General features: G+C 58.4%; 2 protein-coding genes across 2 annotated transcripts in view; one reads left to right on the top strand and one right to left on the bottom strand.

Moving 5' to 3' along the window:
• LOC147092229 (lysine-specific demethylase 2A-like) overlaps window positions 1–21571 on the bottom strand; it is a 520639-nt gene that overhangs the window by 130907 nt on the left and 368161 nt on the right. The gene's annotated exons all lie outside the window — the stretch shown is intronic.
• The window catches only part of LOC147092232 (membrane-associated phosphatidylinositol transfer protein 1-like), a 122634-nt gene continuing 101188 nt past the window's right edge, over window positions 126–21571 (top strand). The window contains exons 1-9 of the mRNA XM_085976383.1: window positions 126–179; window positions 2617–2831; window positions 5711–5832; window positions 8260–8493; window positions 9227–9535; window positions 9919–10014; window positions 10751–10858; window positions 19908–19984; window positions 21384–21571. The exon at window positions 21384–21571 is cut by the window's right edge and continues 57 nt beyond it. Of these exons, the coding sequence (XP_085832509.1) occupies window positions 126–179; window positions 2617–2831; window positions 5711–5832; window positions 8260–8493; window positions 9227–9535; window positions 9919–10014; window positions 10751–10858; window positions 19908–19984; window positions 21384–21571 (1403 nt within the window). The remainder of the gene's footprint in view (window positions 180–2616; window positions 2832–5710; window positions 5833–8259; window positions 8494–9226; window positions 9536–9918; window positions 10015–10750; window positions 10859–19907; window positions 19985–21383) is intronic.

Here is a 21571-nt window from a genome sequence, read left to right as displayed (position 1 = left end):
CCCTCCCGTTGAGTTACGATGTTGTTTCCCATTCCCTCCCGTTGAGTTACGATGTTGTTTCCCATTCCCTCCTGTTGAGTTACGATGTTGTTTCTCAAAAGGACAGGTAAGAATCCAGAGTAAAAATGTTTAACTGGGGGAAGGCCAATTGCAGTGGTTTGAGAACGGAGCTGGCCCGGGTAAACTGGAATCAAAGATTGGCAGGAAAGCCTGTATTGGAACAATGGGCTGCCATTAAAGAGGAACTAGTTCAGGTACAGTCGAGGTACATTCCCACTGGGGGGAAAGGCAGGGCAACTAAAGTCAGGGCTCCCTGGATGACGAAAGAGATAGAGAATATGATGAACCAGAAAAAGAGTGCGTATGACAGATGTCAGGTTGCAAATACATGAGAATCAGGCTAAATATAGAAAGGTCAGAGGTGAAGTGAAAAAGAAAATAAGAGGGGCAAAGAGAGGGTATGAGAATAGAATGGCAACCAACATAAAAGGTAATCCAAAAGTCTTCTATAGGCATATAAATAGTAAACGGGTAGAAAGAGGAGGGGTGGGGCCGATTAGCACCCAAACTGGAGACCTACACATGGAGGCAGAGGGTATGGCTGAGGTACTAAACGAGTACTTTGCATCTGTCTTCACCAAGGAAGAGGATGCTGCCATAGACACAGTAAAGGAGGAGGTAGTGGAGACACTGGATGGGATAAAAATTGATAAAGAGGAGGTATTAGAAAGGCTGGCTGTACTTAAAGTAGATAAATCACCAGGAGCAGATGGGATGCACCCTAGGACGCTGAGGGACTTGAGGGCGGAAATCGTGGAGGTACTGGCCATAATATTCCAATCCTCCATAGATACGGGGGTGGTGCCAGAGGACTGGAGAATTGCAAATGTTACACCATTGTTCAAAAAATGGTGTAAAGATAAACCCAGCAACTACAGGCCAGTCAGTTTAACCTCGGTAGTGGGGAAGCTTTTAGAAACAGTAATCAGGGACAAAATTAACAGTCATTTGGACAAGTGTGGATTAATTAAGGAAAGCCAGCACGGATTTATTAAAGGCAAATCGTGTTTAACCAACTTGATTGAGTTTTTTGATGAGGTAACAGAGAGGGTTGATGAGGGTAATGTGGTTGACGTGGTGTACATGGATTTCCAAAAGGCGTTCAACAAAGTGCCACATAATAGGCTTGCCAGCAAAGTTGAAGCCCATGGAATAAAAGGGACAGTGGCAGCCTGGATACGGAATTGGCTAAGTGACAGGAAACAGAGAGTAGTGGTGAACGGTTGTTTTTCGGACTGGAGGAAGGTATACAGTGGTGTTCCCCAGGGGTCTTGGATTTGGGTGTACAGGGCACAGTTTCAAAATCTGCAGATGACACAAAACTTGGAAGTATAGTGAACAGTGAGGAGGAGAGTGATAGACTTCAGGAAGACACAGACAGGCTGGTGGAATGGGCGGACACGTGGCAGATGAAATTTAACGCAGAAAAGTGTGAAGTGATACAGTTTGGTAGGAAGAACGAGGAGAGGCAATATAAACTAATGGGTACAATCCTAAAGGGGGTGCACGAACAGAGAGACCTGGGGGTATATGTGCACAAATCATTGAAGGTGGCAGGGCAGGTTGAAAAAGCGGTTAAAAAAGCTTCCGGGATCCTGGGCTTCATGAATAGAGGTATAGAGTACAAAAGTGTGGAAGTTATGATGAACCTTTATAAAACACTGGTTCGGCCCCAACTGGACTATTGTGTCCAATTCTGGGCACCACACTTTAGGAAGGATGTGAAGGCCTTAGAGAGGGTGCAGAAAAGATTTACAAGAATGATTCCAGGGATGAGGGACTTCAGTTACGTGGATAGACTGGAGAAGCTGAGGTTGTTCTCCTTGGAGCAGAGAAGGTTGAGAGGAGATTTGATAGAGGTGTTCAAAATCATGAGGGGTCTGGACACAGTAGATGGAGAGAAACTGTTCCCATTGGCGGAAGGGTCGAGAACCAGAGGACACAGATTTAAGGTGATTGGCAGAAGAACCAAAGACGACATGAGGAAAAACTTTTTTACGCAGCGAGTGGTCAGGATCTGGAATGCACGGCCTGAAAGGATGGTGGAGGCAGATTCAATCGTGGCTTTCAGAGGGGAATTGGATAAGTACCTGAAGGAAAAACATTTGCAGGGCTACGGGGAAAGGGCGGGGGAGTGAGACTAGCTGAGAGTTGGCGCGGGCTCGATGGGCCGATTGGCCTTCTTCCGTGCTGTAAACATTCTACAAATCTATGATTCCCTCCCATTGAGTTACCTTCTTGTTTACTGTTCGCTCCCATTGAGTTACGATGTTGTTTCTCTTTCCCTCCCATTGAGTTACGATGTTGTTTCTCTTTCCTTCCCGTTGAGTTACGATGTTGTTTCTCTTTCCCTCTCGTTGAGTTACGATGTTGTTTCTCTTTCCCTCTCGTTGAGTTACGATGTTGTTTCTCTTTCCCTCCCATTGAGTTACGATGTTGTTTCCCATTCCCGCTCTCCATTGAGTTACAATCTTTCTCGCTCCCTCTCTCCGTTTGAGATAGGTTGTTGTTCCCTCTCTCGGTTGACTTACGTTGTTGTTCCCTCTCTCTCTGTAGAAGAAGAGTCGGGAGGAGAGCAGTGGTGAAGGTAGCGGGGTGGAGATTTTGGAGAACCGCCCATATTCCGATGGTCCTGGAGGCTGCGGCCAGTTTACACACAAGGTTTACCATGTGGGATCACACATTCCCAGCTGGTTCCGAGCCCTGCTCCCCAAGGCTGCACTGCAGGTGGAGGAGGAGTCCTGGAACGCCTACCCTTACACACGGACCAGGTGAGGGAGAGGGGGTGGGATTAATGGAGAGGGGGCGGGATCAGCGGAGAGGGGGTGGGATCAGCGGAGAGGGGGCGGGGTCAGCGGAGAGGGGGCGGGATCAGCGGAGAGGGGGCGGGATCAGTGAGAGGGGGCAGGGTCAGCGGAGAAGGGGCGGGGTCAGCGGAGAAGGGGGCGGGGTCAGCAGAGAGGGGACGGGTCAGCGGAGAGGGGGCGGGTCAGCGGAGAGGGGGCGGGATCAGTGAGAGGGGGCAGGGTCAGCGGAGAAGGGGCGGGGTCAGCGGAGAGGGGGCGGGGTCAGCGGAGAGGGGGCGGGGTCAGTGGAGAGGGGGCGGGGTCAGCGGAGAGGGGGCGTTGTCAGCGGAGAGGGGGCGGGTCAGCGGAGAGGGGGCGGGTCAGCGGAGAGGGTGCGGGTCAGCGGAGAGGGGGCGGGGTCAGCGAGAGGGGGCGGGGTCAGCGAGAGGGGGCGGGGTCAGCGATAGGGGGTGGGGGTCAGGGAGAGGGGGCGGGGTCACAGAGGGGGCAGGGTCAGTGGAGAGGGGGGCGGGGTCAACGAGAGGGGCGGGGTCAGCTGAGAGGGGGCGGGGTCAGTGGAGAGGGGGCGGGGTCAGTGAGAGGGGGCGTGGTCAGTGGAGGGGGGGCGGGGTCAGAGAGAGGGGGCGGGGTCAGCGAGAGGGGGCGGGGTCAGCGAGAGGGGGCGGGGTCAGTGAGAGGGGACGGGGTCACAGAGGGGGCGGGGTCAGCAAGAGGGGGCGGGGTCAGTGAGAGGGGGCATGGTCAGTGGAGGGGGGCGGGTCAGTGGAGAGGGGGCGGGGTCAGCGAGAGGGGGCGGGGTCAGCGAGATGGGGCGGGGTCAGCGAGAGGGGGCGGGGTCAGCGAGAGGGGGCGGAGTCAATAGATTAGGCTTGTATTCCCTCGAGTATATTAGATTAAGGGGTGATCTAATCGAGGTGTTTAAGATGATTAAAGGAGTCGATCGGGTAGATAGAGAGAATCTATTTCCTCTGATGGGGGGAGTCCAGAACAAGGGGGGATATCACCAGAGCCAGGCCGTTCTGGGGTGACGTCAGGAAGCACTTCTTCACACAAAGGGCGGTGGAAATCTGGAACTCTCGCTCCCAACAAGCTGCTGAGGCTGGGGGTCAATCGAAAATTTCAAAACTGAGATTGGTAGATTTTTGTTGCGTAAGGGTATTAATGGTTATGGAACCAAGGTGGATAGATGGAGTTAAGATACAGCTGATGTAATTGAATGGCAGAATAGTCTGAAGGGGCTGAATGGCCTCCTCCTGTTCCTGTGTAACAGGCTCGAGGGGCTGAATGGCCTCCTCCTGTTCCTGTGTAACAGGCTCGAGGGGCTGAATGGGCCTCCTCCTGTTCCTGTGTAACAGGCTCGAGTGGCTGAATGGCCTCCTCCTGTTCCTGTGTAACAGGCTCGAGGGGCTGAATGGCCTCCTCCTGTTCCTGTGTAACAGGCTCGAGGGGGCTGAATGGCCTCCTCCTGTTCCTGTGTAACAGGCTCGAGGGGCTGAATGGGCTGCTCCTGTTCCTGTGTAACAGGCTCGAGGGGCTGAATGGCCTCCTCCTGCTCCTGTGTAACAGGCTCGAGGGGCTGAATGGCCTCCTCCTGTTCCTGTGTAACTGGCTCGAGGGGCTGAATGGCCTCCTCCTGTTCCTGTGTAACAGGCTCGAGGGGCTGAATGGCCTCCTCCTGTTCCTGTGTAACAGGCTCGAGGGGCTGAATGGGCCTCCTCCTGTTCCTGTGTAACAGGCTCGAGGGGCTGAATGGCCTCCTCCTGTTCCTGTGTAACAGGCTCGAGGGGCTGAATGGCCTCCTCCTGTTCCTGTGTAACAGGCTCGAGGGGGCTGAATGGCCTCCTCCTGTTCCTGTGTAACAGGCTCGAGGGGCTGAATGGGCTGCTCCTGTTCCTGTGTAACAGGCTCGAGGGGCTGAATGGCCTCCTCCTGCTCCTGTGTAACAGGCTCGAGGGGCTGAATGGCCTCCTCCTGTTCCTGTGTAACTGGCTCGAGGGGCTGAATGGCCTCCTCCTGTTCCTGTGTAACAGGCTCGAGGGGCTGAATGGCCTCCTCCTGTTCCTGTGTAACAGGCTCGAGGGGCTGAATGGCCTCCTCCTGTTCCTGTGTAACAGGATCGAGGGGGCTGAATGGCCTCCTCCTGTTCCCGTGTAACAGGCTCGAGGGGCTGAATGGCCTCCTCCTGTTCCCGTGTAACAGGCTCGAGGGGCTGAATGGCCTCCTCCTGTTCCCGTGTAACAGGCTCGAGGGGCTGAATGGCCTCCTCCTGTTCCCGTGTAACAGGCTCGAGGGGCTGAATGGCCTCCTCCTGTTCCCGTGTAACAGGCTCGAGGGGCTGAATGGCCTCCTCCTGTTCCCGTGTAACAGGCTCGAGGGGCTGAATGGCCTCCTCCTGTTCCCGTGTAACAGGCTCGAGGGACTGAATGGCCTCCTCCTGTTCCCGTGTAACAGGCTCGAGGGGCTGAATGGCCTCCTCCTGTTCCCGTGTAACAGGCTCGAGGGGCTGAATGGCCTCCTCCTGTTCCCGTGTAACAGGCTCGAGGGACTGAATGGCCTCCTCCTGTTCCTGTGTAACAGGCTCGAGGGGCTGAATGGCCTGCTCCTGTTCCTGTGTAACAGGCTCGAGGGGCTGAATGGACCTCCTCCTGTTCCTGTGTAACAGGCTCGAGGGGCTGAATGGCCTGCTCCTGTTCCTGTGTAACAGGCTCGAGGGGCTGAATGGCCTCCTCCTGTTCCTGTGAAGTACTCTGGAACGCCCTGAGGTGGTCAAAGGCGCTGCAGACATGGGAGTTCTCGCTTTCTTTCTTTCTTTGACATGACCTGCCTCGTTCCTCTCTTCCCAGGTACACGTGTCCGTTTGTAGAGAAGTTCTCCATTGACATCGAAACCTATTACAAGCCGGACTGCGGAGATCAATCGAATGTCTTCAACCTGGTGTCGGCAGAGAAGAGGCAAAGGATTGTGGGTAAACGTCAACTCTTCAACGACCTCTGACACAAGAGCAGCGTCCAGTGTCGGGGGGTGGGAGCAGAAGGCACTCCGTCAGGGACCCTGTTTAAAGAGGGAGTCTCTCCGTCAGGGACCCTGTTTAAAGAGGGAGTCTCTCCGTCAGGGACCCTGTTTAAAGAGGGAGTCTCTCCGTCAGGGACCCTGTTTAAAGAGGAAGTCTCTCCGTCAGGGACCCTGTTTAAAGAGGGAGTCTCTCCGTCAGGGACCCTGTTTACAGAGGGAGTCTCTCCGTCAGGGACCCTGTTTAAAGAGAGAGTCTCTCCGTCAGGGACCCTGTTTAAAGAGGGAGTCTCTCCGTCAGGGACCCTGTTTAAAGAGGGAGTCTCTCCGTCAGGGACCCTGTTTAAAGAGGGAGTCTCTCCGTCAGGGACCCTGTTTAAAGAGGAAGTCTCTCCGTCAGGGACCCTGTTTAAAGAGGGAGTCTCTCCGTCAGGGACCCTGTTTACAGAGGGAGTCTCTCCGTCAGGGACCCTGTTTAAAGAGAGAGTCTCTCCGTCAGGGACCCTGTTTAAAGAGGGAGTCTCTCCGTCAGGGACCCTGTTTAAAGAGGGAGTCTCTCCGTCAGGGACCCTGTTTAAAGAGGGAGTCTCTCCGTCAGGGACCCTGTTTAAAGAGGGAGTCTCTCCGTCAGGGACCCTGTTTACAGAGGGAGTCTCTCCGTCAGGGACCCTGTTTAAAGAGGGAGTCTCTCCGTCAGGGACCCTGTTTAAAGAGGGAGTCTCTCCGTCAGGGACCCTGTTTAAAGAGGGAGTCTCTCCGTCAGGGACCCTGTTTAAAGAGGGAGTCTCTCCGTCAGGGACCCTGTTTACAGAGGGAGTCTCTCCGTCAGGGACCCTGTTTAAAGAGGGAGTCTCTCCGTCAGGGACCCTGTTTAAAGAGGGAGTCTCTCCGTCAGGGACCCTGTTTAAAGAGGGAGTCTCTCCGTCAGGGACCCTGTTTAAAGAGGGAGTCTCTCCGTCAGGGGCCCTGTTTAAAGAGGGAGTCTCTCCGTCAGGGACCCTGTTTAAAGAGGGAGTCTCTCCCTCAGGGACCCTGTTTAAAGAGGGAGTCTCTCCGTCAGGGACCCTGTTTAAAGAGGGAGTCTCTCCGTCAGGGACCCTGTTTAAAGAGGGAGTCTCTCCGTCAGGGACCCTGTTTAAAGAGGGAGTCTCTCCGTCAGGGACCCTGTTTACAGAGGGAGTCTCTCCGTCAGGGACCCTGTTTAAAGAGGGAGTCTCTCCGTCAGGGACCCTGTTTAAAGAGGGAGTCTCTCTGTCAGGGACCCTGTTTAAAGAGGGAGTCTCTCCGTCAGGGACCCTGTTTAAAGAGGGAGTCTCTCCGTCAGGGACCCTGTTTAAAGAGGGAGTCTCTCCGTCAGGGACCCTGTTTAAAGAGGGAGTCTCTCCGTCAGGGACCCTGTTTACAGAGGGAGTCTCTCCGTCAGGGACCCTGTTTAAAGAGGGAGTCTCTCCGTCAGGGACCCTGTTTAAAGAGGGAGTCTCTCCGTCAGGGACCCTGTTTAAAGAGGGAGTCTCTGAGTCTCTCCGTCAGGGACCCTGTTTAAAGAGGGAGTCTCTCCGTCGGGGACCCTGTTTAAAGAGGGAGTCTCTCCGTCAGGGACCCTGTTTAAAGAGGGAGTCTCTCCGTCAGGGACCCTGTTTAAAGAGGGAGTCTCTCCGTCAGGGACCCTGTTTAAAGAGGGAGTCTCTCCGTCAGGGACCCTGTTTACAGAGGGAGTCTCTCCGTCAGGGACCCTGTTTAAAGAGGGAGTCTCTCCGTCAGGGACCCTGTTTAAAGAGGGAGTCTCTCCGTCAGGGACCCTGTTTAAAGAGGGAGTCTCTCCGTCAGGGACCCTGTTTAAAGAGGGAGTCTCTCCGTCAGGGACCCTGTTTAAAGAGGGAGTCTCTCCGTCGGGGACCCTGTTTAAAGAGGGAGTCTCTCCGTCAGGGACCCTGTTTAAAGAGGGAGTCTCTCCGTCAGGGACCCTGTTTAAAGAGGGAGTCTCTCCGTCAGGGACCCTGTTTAAAGAGGGAGTCTCTCCGTCAGGGACCCTGTTTAAAGAGGGAGTCTCTCCATCAGGGACCCTGTTTAAACAGGGAGTCTCTCCGTCAGAGACCCTGTTTAAAGAGGGAGTCTCTCCGTCAGGGACCCTGTTTAAAGAGGGAGTCTCTCCGTCAGGGACCCTGTTTAAAGAGGGAGTCTCTCCGTCAGGGACCCTGTTTAAAGAGGGAGTCTCTCCGTCAGGGACCCTGTTTAAAGGGGGACTCTCTAGGTCATGGTCCCTGTGGGGGGGGGCGGGGGGCGGTAGAGAGGGGGATTGAACAGGTCGCGGTTCAGTCTGGAGGGAGGGGATTTGTACAGAATCCCCAGGTGCTGATCACTCTCCCTCTCACGGTTTCTCCAGACATGATCGATATCGTGAGGGACCCGATCCCACAGACTGAATACAAACCGGGTGAGGATCCCAAGGTGTACTGTTCGCTGAAGACCGCTCGGGGTCCCCTGTCGGAGAGCTGGATCGAGGAGCGGCGGGCGCTGGAGGGGCAGGCTCTGGTCATGTGTGCCTACAAACTGTGCAAGGTGGAATTCCGATACTGGGGCATGCAGTCGAAGATCGAACAGTTCATCCACGATATCGGTGAGGCTCTGACCTTCACAGCAGCTTCTGCTTCCCGCACTCCTTCACACTCTCTCTCTGTCTCTCTCTCCTTCACACTCTCTCTCTGTCTCTCCCTCTCTCCTCTATCTCCTTCACACTCTCTCTCTGTCTCTCCCTCTCTCCTCTATCTCCTTCACACATTCTCTCTGTCTCTCTCACCTTCACTCTCTCTATCTGTCCCTCTCTCCTTCTCTCTCTCCATCACCTACTCTCTTGTTCTCATTCTCTCTATTCTCTCTCTCCCCTTCCCCCTCTCTCTCCCCCTCCCCCTCTCTCTCCCCCTCTCTCTCTCCCTCTCTCTCCCCCTCTCCCCTCTCCCCTCTCACTCCCCCTCTCTCCCCTCACTCCCGTCTCCCCCTCTCCCCCTCCTCCCCCTCTCTCCCGCTCCCTTTCCATCCCCCCTCTCCCCCTCTCCCCTCTCTCCCCCCCTCTCCCCTCTCTCCCCTCTCTCTCCCCCTCTCTCTCTCCCCCTCTCTCTCTCCCCCCCTCTCTCTCCCTCTCCCCCTCTCCCCTCTCCCCCCTCTCTCCCCCCCTCTCTACCCCTCTCCCCTCTCACTCCCCCTCTCTCCCGTCTCCCCCCTCCCCCTCTCTCCCCTCTCTCCCCCCTCTCTCTCCCCTCACTCACTCCCCCTCTCTCCCCCTCTCCCTACCCCTCCTCGCCTCCCCTCTCCCGCCTGTCCTGACGACTGTGTCTCTCTCTCTTTTCCCCCAGGGTTAAGGCGAGTGATGCTGCGGGCCCATCGCCAGGCCTGGTGTTGGCAGGATGAGTGGTGCGACCTCACCATGGGGGATATCCGTGCGCTGGAGGAGGAGACGGCTCGGACCCTGGCCCAGAGGATGGGCAAATTCAGCGAGGAGCAGGGGGGAGATCCCGGAGCCCGGGGCGCCGGTCCGGGTCCCGCGGGGCCGGAGGGACCCAGATCGCTCGGCGATTCCATGGACGGGAAGGAGCTGGGCGAGGACGGGCTCCCCAAACAATGGTCGCTGTCCTCGCGATCCTCTCACTCCTCACAACACGCAGGTCAGAATCTCGGGGTGGCCCCGCGAACCTCCGCCCCTTGCGCCCTATGACCCCTTGACCCCGCGTGGCCCTTGGCCCCGTGACCCACGGCCCCGCGCCGCCCTTGGCCTCATGGCTCTCGACCCCACAAGGCCCTTGAATCTACGACCGTCAATCCTGCTCCACCCTCGATGCCCGCGAGACCCTCGACCCGCCCCACCCCCGGGATCGACCCTGAGCCCGTCCTGCTCTGACTGTGGGGCTGAGGCAATTCGGGGGGGTCTGTGAGTGGGACGTGGTTGGGGTTTGGGGGCTGGTAATTGGCCGACGCTCGCCCTGGGGCTTGTTACCGCCCGCCCCCCCCCCCCCGCCAACCTCATCCCTCTGCCATTGTCTGTTCCCAGGAGCCGTGACCCAGCAAAGTCTCTCGGAGTGGAGAATGCAGAACATCGCTCGAGATTCCGAGAACAGCTCAGAGGACGAGTTCTTCGATGCACATGGTAGGTTAACGGTCGCGCACTGTCAGGGTAATGTAGAGGGAGCTCTACACTGTATCTAACCCATGCTGTACCTGCCCTGGGAGCGCTCGATGCTGACACTGGGTATAAAGTGGGGACACACTGTCAGGGAAATGTAGAGGGAGCTCTACACTGTATCTAACCCGTGCTGTACCTGCCCTGGGAGCACTCGATGCTGACACTGGGTATAAAGTGGGGGACACACTGTCAGGGTAATGTAGAGGGAGCTCTACACTGTATCTAACCCGTGCTGTACCTGCCCTGGGAGCGCTCGATGCTGACACTGGGTATAAAGTGGGGACACACTGTCAGGGTAATGTAGAGGGAGCTCTACACTGTATCTAACCCATGCTGTACCTGCCCTGGGAGCGCTCGATGCTGACACTGGGTATAAAGTGGGGACACACTGTCAGGGTAATGTAGAGGGAGCTCTACACTGTATCTAACCCGTGCTGTACCTGCCCTGGGAGCGCTCGATGCTGACACTGGGTATAAAGTGGGGACACACTGTCAGGGTAATATAGAGGGAGCTCTACACTTTATCTAACTCTGTGTTTTCCTCTCTGTTTCTCACTCTGTCTGTCTCTCTCTCTCTCTGTCTCTCTCTCTCTCTGTCTCTCTCTCGCTCTGTCTCTTCTCTCTCACTCTGTCTCTCTCTCTCTTCTCTCTCTCTGTTTCTCTCTCTCTGTCTGTCTCTCTCTCCCTCCCTCTCTCACAGAGGACCTCTCGGACAGCGATGAAGTGTTCTCGAAGGAGATCACGAAGTGGAGTTCGAATGATTTTATCGACAAGGCGGGCTTGGTGGGAGAGAGTGAGGATCGGCAAGGTATGGACCGAGGATGATTCCGCGGTGACTGCGTTCGCTGTGGGGAAACCGCGTCTGATGGGAGAGCTGATCGGACGGGGGGGCTTCATAACTCTCCTCTGATTCCCCCGTCCCTCTCACCCACTGGGAGAGCTGATCGTCAGGGGGTGCTTCACACTAGGCCTCCGATCCCCGTCCCTCTCACCCACTGGGAGAGCTGATCGTACGGGGGGGGCTTCACACTGGCCTCTGATTCCCCTTCCCTCTCACCCACTGGGAGAGCTGATCGTACAGGGGGGGCTTCACACTGGCCTCTGATTCCCCGTCCCTCTCACCCACTGGGTGAGCTGATCGGACAGGGGGGGCTTCACACTAGGACTCAGATCCCCCGTCCCTCTCACCCACTGGGAGAGCTGATCGTACAGGGGGGGCTTCACACTGGCCTCTGATTCCCCGTCCCTCTCACCCACTGGGAGAGCTGATCGGACGGGGGGGGCTTCATAACTCTCCTCTGATCCCCCGTCCCTCTCACCCACTGGGTGAGCTGATCGTACAGGGGGTGCGTCACACTAGGCCTCCGATCCCCGTCCCTCTCACCCACTGGGTGAGCTGATCGTACAGGGGGTGCTTCACACTAGGCCTCCGATCCCCCGTCCCTCTCACCCACTGGGAGAGCTGATCGGACGGGGGGGGCTTCACACTAGGCCTCCGATCCCCCGTCCCTCTCACCCACTGGGAGAGCTGATCGGAGGGGGGGGGCTTCACACTAGGCCTCCGATCCCCGTCCCTCTCACCCACTGGGTGAGCTGATCGGACAGGGGGGGGCTTCACACTAGGACTCAGATCCCCCGTCCCTCTCACCCACTGGGTGAGCTGATCGTACAGGGGGTGCTTCACACTAGGACTCAGATCCCTCGTCCCTCTCACCCACTGGGAGAGCTGATCGGACAGGGGGGGCTTCACACTAGGACTCAGATCCCCGTCCCTCTAACCCACTGGGTGAGCTGATCGGACAGGGGGGGCTTCACACTGGCCTCTGATTCCCCGTCCCTCTCACCCACTGGGAGAGCTGATCGGACGGGGGGGGCTTCATAACTCTCCTCTGATCCCCCGTCCCTCTCACCCACTGGGTGAGCTGATCGTACAGGGGGTGCGTCACACTAGGCCTCCGATCCCCGTCCCTCTCACCCACTGGGTGAGCTGATCGTACAGGGGGTGCTTCACACTAGGCCTCCGATCCCCCGTCCCTCTCACCCACTGGGAGAGCTGATCGGACGGGGGGGGCTTCACACTAGGCCTCCGATCCCCCGTCCCTCTCACCCACTGGGAGAGCTGATCGGACGGGGGGGGCTTCACACTAGGCCTCCGATCCCCCGTCCCTCTCACCCACTGGGTGAGCTGATCGGACAGGGGGGGGCTTCACACTAGGACTCAGATCCCCCGTCCCTCTCACCCACTGGGTGAGCTGATCGTACAGGGGATGCTTCACATTAGGCCTCCGATCCCTGTCCCTCTCACCCACTGGGTGAGCTGATCGGACAGGGGGGGCTTCACACTAGGACTCAGATCCCCCGTCCCTCTCACCCACTGGGTGAGCTGATCGTACAGGGGGTGCTTCACACTAGGACTCAGATCCCTCGTCCCTCTCACCCACTGGGAGAGCTGATCGGACAGGGGGGGCTTCACACTAGGACTCAGATCCCCGTCCCTCTCACCCACTGGGTGAGCTGATCGGACAGGGGGGGCTTCACACTGGCCTCCGATCCCCGTCCCTCTCACCCACTGGGTGAGCTGATCAGACAGGGGGTGCTTCACACTAGGCCTCCGATCCCCGTCCCTCTCACCCACTGGGAGAGCTGATCGTACAGGGGGTGCTTCACACTAGGCCTCCGATCCCCGTCCCTCTCACCCACTGGGAGAGCTGATCGGACAGGGGGGGCTTCACACTAGGACTCCGATTCCCCGTCCCTCTCACCCACTGGGAGAGCTGATCGGACGGGGGGGGCTTCACACTGGCCTCTGATTCCCCGTCCCTCTCACCCACTGGGAGAGCTGATCGAACAGGGGGTGCTTCACACTAGGCCTCCGATCCCCGTCCCTCTCACCCACTGGGTGAGCTGATCGTACAGGGGGGGCTTCACACTAGGACTCCGATTCCCTGTCCCTCTCACCCACTGGGAGAGCTGATCGTACAGGGGGTGCTTCACACTAGGCCTCCGATCCCCCATCCCTCTCACCAACTGGGAGAGCTGATCGTACAGGGGGTGCTTCACACTAGGCCTCCGATCCCCGTCCCTCTCACCCACTGGGAGAGCTGATCGTACAGGGGGGGCTTCACACTAGGACTCCGATTCCCCGTCCCTCTCACCCACTGGGAGAGCTGATTGGACGGGGGGGGCTTCACACTGGCCTCTGATTCCCCGTCCCTCTCACCCACTGGGAGAGCTGATCGTACAGGGGGTGCTTCACACTAGGCCTCCGATCCCCGTCCCTCTCACCCACTGGGAGAGCTGATCGGACGGGGGGGGCTTCACACTAGGCCTCCGATCCCCCGTCCCTCTCACCCACTGGGAGAGCTGATCGTACAGGGGGGGCTTCACACTAGGACTCCGATTCCCCGTCCCTCTCACCCACTGGGAGAGCTGATTGGACGGGGGGGGCTTCACACTGGCCTCTGATTCCCCGTCCCTCTCACCCACTGGGAGAGCTGATCGTACAGGGGGTGCTTCACACTAGGCCTCCGATCCCCGTCCCTCTCACCCACTGGGAGAGCTGATCGGACGGGGGGGGCTTCACACTAGGCCTCCGATCCCCGTCCCTCTCACCCACTGGGAGAGCTGATCGTACAGGGGGGGCTTCACACTAGGACTCCGATTCCCCGTCCCTCTCACCCACTGGGAGAGCTGATTGGACGGGGGGGGCTTCACACTGGCCTCTGATTCCCCGTCCCTCTCACCCACTGGGAGAGCTGATCGTACAGGGGGTGCTTCACACTAGGCCTCCGATCCCCGTCCCTCTCACCCACTGGGAGAGCTGATCGGACGGGGGGGGCTTCACACTAGGCCTCCGATCCCCGTCCCTCTCACCCACTGGGAGAGCTGATCGGACGGGGGGGGCTTCACACTAGGCCTCCGATCCCCCGTCCCTCTCACCCACTGGGAGAGCTGATCAGACAGGGGGGGCTTCACACTAGGCCTCCGATCTCCTGTCCCTCTCACCCACTGGGAGAGCTGATCGGACAGGGGGGGCTTCACACTAGGACTCCGATTCCCCGTCCCTCTCACCCACTGGGAGAGCAGTAACATCTGATGCATCTCCAGACATGGAACGTGCAGAGCGGGCGAGGTTATAACTGTCGGTAAAGATTGAACGGGCGGGGGCTCTTTTCTCTAAAGAAGAGAAGGCTGAGGGGTGACCTGTTGGTGGCCTTTAAAATGATGAAAGGGTTCGATAGGGTCGAGGTAGAGAAGGTGTTTCCGCTTGTGGGTGTGAGACCAGAACTAAGGGCCATCAATATAATCCAATCGGGAATTCAGGAGAAACTTCTTTACCCAGAGAGTGGTGAGAATGTGGAACTCGCTTCCACAGGGAGTGGTGGAGGCGAATAGTATCGATACATTTAAGGGGAAGTTGGATAAACACATGAGGGAGAAAGGAATCGAAGGATGTGTGGATGGGGCGAGATGAAGAGGGTGGGAGGAGGCTCGTGTGGAGCAGAAACACCGGCACAGAGCAGCTGGGCCGAATGGCCAGTTTCTGTGCTACGTGTACTTTGTGATGCAGGTGTGAGCGTTATTTTGTACGTGTGTCCGTGTGTGCCAGTGTGTCCGTGTGTGTCTGTGTGTGTCCGTGTGTGTCCGTGTGTGTCAGTGTGTCCGTGTGTGTCCGTGTGTGTCCGTGTGTGTCCGTGTGTGTCAATGTGTGTCCGTGTGTGTCCGTGTGTGTCAGTGTGTGTCCGCGTGTGTCCGTGTGTGTCAGCGTGTCCGTGTGTGTCCGTGTGTGTCAGTGTGTGTCCGCGTGTGTCCGTGTGTGTCAGCGTGTCCGTGTGTGTCCGTGTGTCCGCGTGTCACTGTGTCCGTGTGTGTCAGTGTGTGTCCGCGTGTGTCCGCGTGTCACTGTGTCCGTGTGTGTCCACGTGTGTCCGTGTGTGTCTGTGTGTCCGCGTGTGTCCGTGTGTGTCCGTGTGTGTCCGTGTGTGTCCGTGTGTGTCCGTGTGTGTCAGTGTGTCCGCGTGTGTCCGCGTGTGTCCGCGTGTGTCCGCGTGTGTCCGTGTGTGTCAGTGTGTCCGTGTGTGTCCGCGTATGTCCGTGTGTGTCAGTGTGTCCGCGTGTGTCCGTGTGTGTCAGTGTGTCCGTGTGTGTCTGTGTGTGTCCGCGTGTGTCCGCGTGTGTCCGCGTGTGTCAGTGTGTGTCCGTGTGTGTCCGCGTGTGTCCGCGTGTGTCCGTGTGTGTCAGTGTGTCCGCGTGTGTCCGTGTGTGTCACTGTGTCCGTGTGTGTCCGCGTGTGTCACTGTGTCCGTGTGTGTCCACGTGTGTCACTGTGTCCGTGTGTGTCCACGTGTGTCCGTGTGTGTCCGTGTGTGTCCACGTGTGTCCGTGTGTGTCCGTGTGTGTCCGTGTGTGTCCGTGTGTGTCCGTGTGTGTCAGTGTGTGTCCGTGTGTGTCCGTGTGTGTCCGTGTGTGTCCGTGTGTGTCCGAGTGTGTCCGTGTGTGTCAGTGTGTCCGTGTGTGTCAGTGTGTCCGCGTGTGTCCGCGTATGTCCGTGTGTGTCAGTGTGTCCGCGTGTGTCCGTGTGTGTCCGTGTGTGTCCGTGTGTGTCCACGTGTGTCCGTGTGTGTCCGTGTGTGTCACTGTGTCAGTGTGTGTCTGTGTGTCCGTGTGTGTCAGTGTGTGTCAGTGTGTGTCCGTGTGTGTCCGTGTGTGTCAGTGTGTCCGCGTGTGTCAGTGTGTCAGTGTGTGTCAGTGTGTCAGTGTGTGTCAGTGTGTCCGTGTGTGTCAGTGTGTGTCAGTGTGTCCGTGTGTGTCAGTGTGTGTCCGCGTGTGTCCGCGTATGTCCGTGTGTGTCAGTGTGTCCGTGTGTGTCCGTGTGTGTCCACGTGTGTCCGTGTGTGTCCGCGTGTGTCCGTGTGTGTCCGTGTGTGTCCACGTGTGTCCGTGTGTGTCCGTGTGTGTCCGTGTGTGTCAGTGTGTGTCCGTGTGTGTCCGTGTGTGTCAGTGTGTCCGCGTGTGTCAGTGTGTCAGTGTGTGTCAGTGTGTCCGTGTGTGTCAGTGTGTGTCAGTGTGTCCGTGTGTGTCAGTGTGTGTCAGTGTGTCCGTGTGTGTCAGTGTGTCCGTGTGTGTCAGTGTGTCCGTGTGTGTCCGTGTGTGTCCGTGTGTGTCACTGTGTCAGTGTGTGTCTGTGTGTCCGTGTGTGTCAGTGTGTGTCAGTGTGTGTCAGTGTGTGTCCGTGTGTGTCAGTGTGTCCGCGTGTGTCAGTGTGTCCGCGTGTGTCAGTGTGTGTCCGTGTGTGTCAGTGTGTCCGCGTGTGTCAGTGTGTCCGCGTGTGTCAGTGTGTCAGTGTGTGTCAGTGTGTCAGTGTGTGTCAGTGTGTCCGTGTGTGTCAGTGTGTGTCAGTGTGTGTCAGTGTGTGTCAGTGTGTGTCAGTGTGTCCGTGTGTGTCAGTGTGTGTCAGTGTGTCCGTGTGTGTCAGTGTGTGTCAGTGTGTCCGTGTGTGTCAGTGTGTGTCAGTGTGTCCGCGTGTGTCCGTGTGTGTCAGTGTGTCCGTGTGTGTCAGTGTGTCCGCGTGTGTCCGTGTGTGTCAGTGTGTCCGCGTGTGTCACTGTGTCCGTGTGTGTCAGTGTGTCCGTGTGTGTCAGTGTGTCCGTGTGTGTCACTGTGTCCGTGTGTGTCCGCGTGTGTCCGTGTGTGTCCGTGTGTGTCAGTGTGTCCGCGTGTGTCACTGTGTCCGTGTGTGTCAGTGTGTCCGTGTGTGTCAGTGTGTCCGCGTGTGTCACTGTGTCCGTGTGTGTCCGCGTGTGTCCGTGTGTGTCCGTGTGTGTCCGCGTGTGTCCGTGTGTGTCCGTGTGTGTCCGCGTGTGTCCGCGTGTGTCAGTGTGTGTCCGCGTGTGTCCGTGTGTGTCAGTGTGTCCGCGTGTGTCAGTGTGTCCGCGTGTGTCCGTGTGTGTCAGTGTGTCCGCGTGTGTCCGTGTGTGTCAGTGTGTCCGCGTGTGTCCGTGTGTGTCAGTGTGTCCGCGTGTGTCCGTGTGTGTCCGCGTGTGTCAGTGTGTCCGCGTGTGTCCGTGTGTCCGCGTGTCACTGTGTCCGTGTGTGTCCACGTGTGTCCGTGTGTGTCCGTGTGTGTCTGTGTGTGTCCGTGTGTGTCACTGTGTCAGTGTGTGTCTGTGTGTCCGTGTGTGTCAGTGTGTCCGCGTGTGTCCGTGTGTGTCAGTGTGTCCGCGTGTGTCCGTGTGTGTCCGCGTGTGTCAGTGTGTCCGCGTGTGTCCGTGTGTCCGCGTGTCACTGTGTCCGTGTGTGTCCACGTGTGTCCGTGTGTGTCCGTGTGTGTCTGTGTGTGTCCGTGTGTGTCCGTGTGTGTCCGTGTGTGTCCGTGTGTGTCACTGTGTGTCCGTGTGTGTCAGTGTGTCCGTGTGTGTCTGTGTGTGTCCGCGTGTGTCCGTGTGTGTCCGTGTGTGTCCGTGTGTGTCTGTGTGTGTCCGCGTGTGTCCGCGTGTGTCCGTGTGTGTCCCTGTGTGTCCGTGTGTGTCCGTGTGTGTCCGCGTGTGTCCGTGTGTGTCCGTGTGTGTCCGTGTGTGTCAGTGTGTCCGTGTGTGTCCGCGTGTGTCCGCGTGTGTCCGTGTGTGTCCGTGTGTGTCCGCGTGTGTCCGCGTGTGTCCGTGTGTGTCCACGTGTGTCCGTGTGTGTCCGTGTGTGTCCGCGTATGTCCGTGTGTGTCCGTGTGTGTCCGCGTGTGTCCGCGTGTGTCCGTGTGTGTCCGCGTGTGTCCGTGTGTGTCCGTGTGTGTCCGCGTGTGTCCGTGTGTGTCAGTGTGTCCGTGTGTGTCCGTGTGTGTCCGTGTGTGTCAGTGTGTCCGTGTGTGTCTGTGTGTGTCCGCGTGTGTCCGCGTGTGTCCGTGTGTGTCTGTGTGTGTCCGTGTGTGTCTGTGTGTGTCCGTGTGTGTCCGCGTGTGTCCGTGTGTGTCAGTGTGTGTCCGTGTGTGTCTGTGTGTGTCAGTGTGTCCGCGTGTGTCCGTGTGTGTCAGTGTGTGTCCGCGTGTGTCAGTGTGTCCGTGTGTGTCTGTGTGTGTCCGTGTGTGTCCGTGTGTGTCTGTGTGTGTCCGTGTGTGTCAGTGTGTCCGTGTGTGTCAGTGTGTCCGTGTGTGTCCGTGTGTGTCAGTGTGTCCGCGTGTGTCAGTGTGTCCGTGTGTGTCCGTGTGTGTCCGTGTGTGTCAGTGTGTCCGTGTGTGTCAGTGTGTCCGTGTGTGTCAGTGTGTGTCAGTGTGTGTCAGTGTGTCCGTGTGTGTCCGTGTGTGTCCGTGTGTGTCCGTGTGTGTCAGTGTGTCCGTGTGTGTCCGTGTGTGTCAGTGTGTCCGTGTGTGTCAGTGTGTCCGCGTGTGTCCGTGTGTGTCAGTGTGTGTCCGTGTGTGTCCGTGTGTGTCAGTGTGTCCGTGTGTGTCCGTGTGTGTCCGTGTGTGTCAGTGTGTCCGTGTGTGTCAGTGTGTCCGCGTGTGTCCGTGTGTGTCAGTGTGTGTCCGTGTGTGTCCGTGTGTGTCAGTGTGTCCGCGTGTGTCCGTGTGTGTCAGTGTGTGTCCGTGTGTGTCCGTGTGTGTCAGTGTGTCCGTGTGTGTCAGTGTGTCCGCGTGTGTCCGTGTGTGTCCGCGTGTGTCCGCGTGTGTCCGTGTGTGTCCGTGTGTGTCAGTGTGTGTCAGTGTGTGTCCGTGTGTGTCCGTGTGTGTCCGTGTGTGTCAGTGTGTGTCAGTGTGTGTCCGTGTGTGTCCGTGTGTGTCCGTGTGTGTCTGTGTGTGTCCGCGTGTGTCCGTGTGTGTCTGTGTGTGTCCGCGTGTGTCCGCGTGTGTCCGCGTGTGTCCGCGTGTGTCCGCGTGTGTCCGCGTGTGTCCGCGTGTGTCAGTGTGTCCGCGTGTGTCCGCGTGTGTCCGCGTGTGTCCGCGTGTGTCCGCGTGTGTCCGCGTGTGTCCGTGTGTGTCCGCGTGTGTCCGTGTGTTTCAGTGTGTCCGTGTGTGTCCGTGTGTGTCCGTGTGTGTCCGTGTGTGTCCGCGTGTGTCCGTGTGTGTCAGTGTGTCCGCGTGTGTCTGTGTGTGTCCGTGTGTGTCCGTGTGTGTCAGTGTGTCCGTGTGTGTCAGTGTGTCCGCGTGTGTCACTGTGTCCGTGTGTGTCCACGTGTGTCCGTGTGTGTCCGTGTGTGTCCGCGTGTGTCCGTGTGTGTCCACGTGTGTCCGTGTGTGTCCGCGTATGTCCGTGTGTGTCAGTGTGTCCACGTCTGTCCGTGTGTGTCAGTGTGTCCGCGTGTGTCACTGTGTCCGTGTGTGTCCACGTGTGTCCGTGTGTGTCCACGTGTGTCCGTGTGTGTCAGTGTGTCCGCGTGTGTCACTGTGTCCGTGTGTGTCAGTGTGTCCGCGTGTGTCACTGTGTCCGTGTGTGTCCACGTGTGTCCGTGTGTGTCTGTGTGTGTCCGCGTGTGTCAGCGTGTGTCAGTGTGTGTCAGTGTGTCCGCGTGTCACTGTGTCCGTGTGTGTCCGCGTGTGTCCGCGTGTGTCCGCGTGTGTCAGCGTGTCCGCGTGTGTCACTGTGTCCGTGTGTGTCCACGTGTGTCCGTGTGTGTCCGCGTGTGTCCGCGTGTGTCACTGTGTCCGTGTGTGTCCACGTGTGTCCGTGTGTGTCAGTGTGTCCGCGTGTGTCCGTGTGTGTCAGTGTGTGTCAGCGTGTGTCAGTGTGTGTCAGTGTGTCCGCGTGTCCGTGTGTGTCCGCGTGTGTCCGTGTGTGTCCGTGTGTCAGTGTGTCTGTGTGTGTGTCCAGTGGCCATGTTTTCTGGCGGTGCGGCCTATACCCTGACGCTCTCTTGCTCTCCGCTCTCTCCAGGTGACACGTCGCCAGGGTTACGGGGCTCCGAGAGCCGGCCGCCCCCCTGCTCGATGGACTCTCGCTCTCTGTCCGAGGTGAGCGCGTCCACGGTCAGTCTCCGTCTGCGCTGCTACTGGCTGCCGGTGTGAGCCAATTGCGCTGGAGATGATTGGGGGAGGGGTCAGTGCGGGGGTCAGTGAGGGTGAGGGGTCAGTGTGGTGTCAGTGTGGGTGAGGGGTCAGTGCAGGGTCAGGAAGGGTGAGGGGTCAGTGCGGGTGAGGAGATCAATGCAGGTCAGTACAGGGCCAATGTGGGGTCAGTGCGGGTGAGGGGTCAGTGCGGGGTCAGGAAGGGTGAGGGATCAGTACGGGTGAGGGGTCAGTGTGGGGTCAGGAATGGTGAGGGGTCAGTGTGGGGTCAGGAAGGATGAGGGGTCAGTGTGGTGTCAGTATGGGTGAGGGGGTCAGTTCAGGGTCAGTGGGGTCAGGAAGGGTGAGGGGTCAGTGTGGGGGAGGCGGAGGGGTCAGTGTGGGGTCAGGAAGGGTGAGGGATCAGTACGGGTGAGGGGTCAGTGTGGGGTCAGGAATGGTGAGGGGTCAGTGTGGGGTCAGGAAGGGTGAGGGGTCAGTGTGGTGTCAGTATGTGTGAGGGGGTCAGTTCAGGGTCAGTGTGGGGTCAGGAAGGGTGAGGAGTCAGTGTGGGGGAGGCAGAGGGGTCAGTGTGGGGTCACTGAGGGTGAGGGATCAGTGTGGGTGAAGGGTCAGTGTGGGGTCAGGAAGGGTGAGGGGGTCAGTGTGGGGGAGGGGAGGGGGAGGGATCAGTGTGGGGTCACTGTGGGTGAGGGGCCGGGTCAGTGTGGGGTCAGGAAGGGCGAGGGGTTCAGTGTGGGTGAGGGGGTCAGTGTGGGGGAGGGGAGGCGGAGGGGTCAGTGTGGGGTCACTGTGGGTGAGGGGTCACTGTGGGTGAAGGGTCAGTGCAGGGTCAGTGTGGGTTCAGGAAGGGTGAGGGGTTCAATGTGGGTGAGGGGGTCAGTGCGGGGTCAGGAAGGGTGAGGGATCAGTGCGGGTGAGGGGTCAGTGTGGGGTCAGGAAGGGCGAGGGGTTCAGTGTGGGTGAGGGGGTCAGTGTGGTGTCAGGAGGGGTGAGGGGTCACTGTGGGTGAGGGGGCAGCGCGGGGTCAGGAATGGTGAGGGGTCAGTGTGGGGTCAGGAAGGGTGAGGGGTCAGTGTGGTGTCAGTATGGGTGAGGGGGTCAGTTCAGGGTCAGTGTGGGGTCAGGAAGGGCGAGGGGTTCAGTGTGGGTGAGGGGGTCAGTGTGGGGGAGGGGAGGGGAGGGGTCAGTGTGGGGTCAGGAGGGGTGAGGGGTCACTGTGGGCGAGGGGGCAGTGTGGGGTCAGGAGGGGTGAGGGGTCACTGTGGGTGAGGGGGCAGTGCGGGGTCACGGAGGGACAGGAAAGGTTACTAATGTGTATATATTTCCCCCGCCCCACCCACAGAGCATTTCGTCCGAGAACATCAGCCAGAGCTGCAAGATCCACGTGCTGACGCTGATCCTCCACGGGGGGAATATCCTGGATCCTGGGGCCGGGGACCCTGGCTCGAAGCGGGCCGACCTCTCAACGCTGTCCTCGGTCTTCGACACGGTGACTCGGGTCCACTTCCCCGAGGCCCTGGGGCACATGGT

This window comes from Somniosus microcephalus, unplaced genomic scaffold (assembly GCF_052327205.1).
Source record: "Somniosus microcephalus isolate GS21.2 unplaced genomic scaffold, FLI_Smic_1.0 unresolved_chr2, whole genome shotgun sequence".
Taxonomy (NCBI): domain Eukaryota; kingdom Metazoa; phylum Chordata; class Chondrichthyes; order Squaliformes; family Somniosidae; genus Somniosus; species Somniosus microcephalus.
This window is presented reverse-complemented; position numbering and strand designations above follow the sequence as displayed.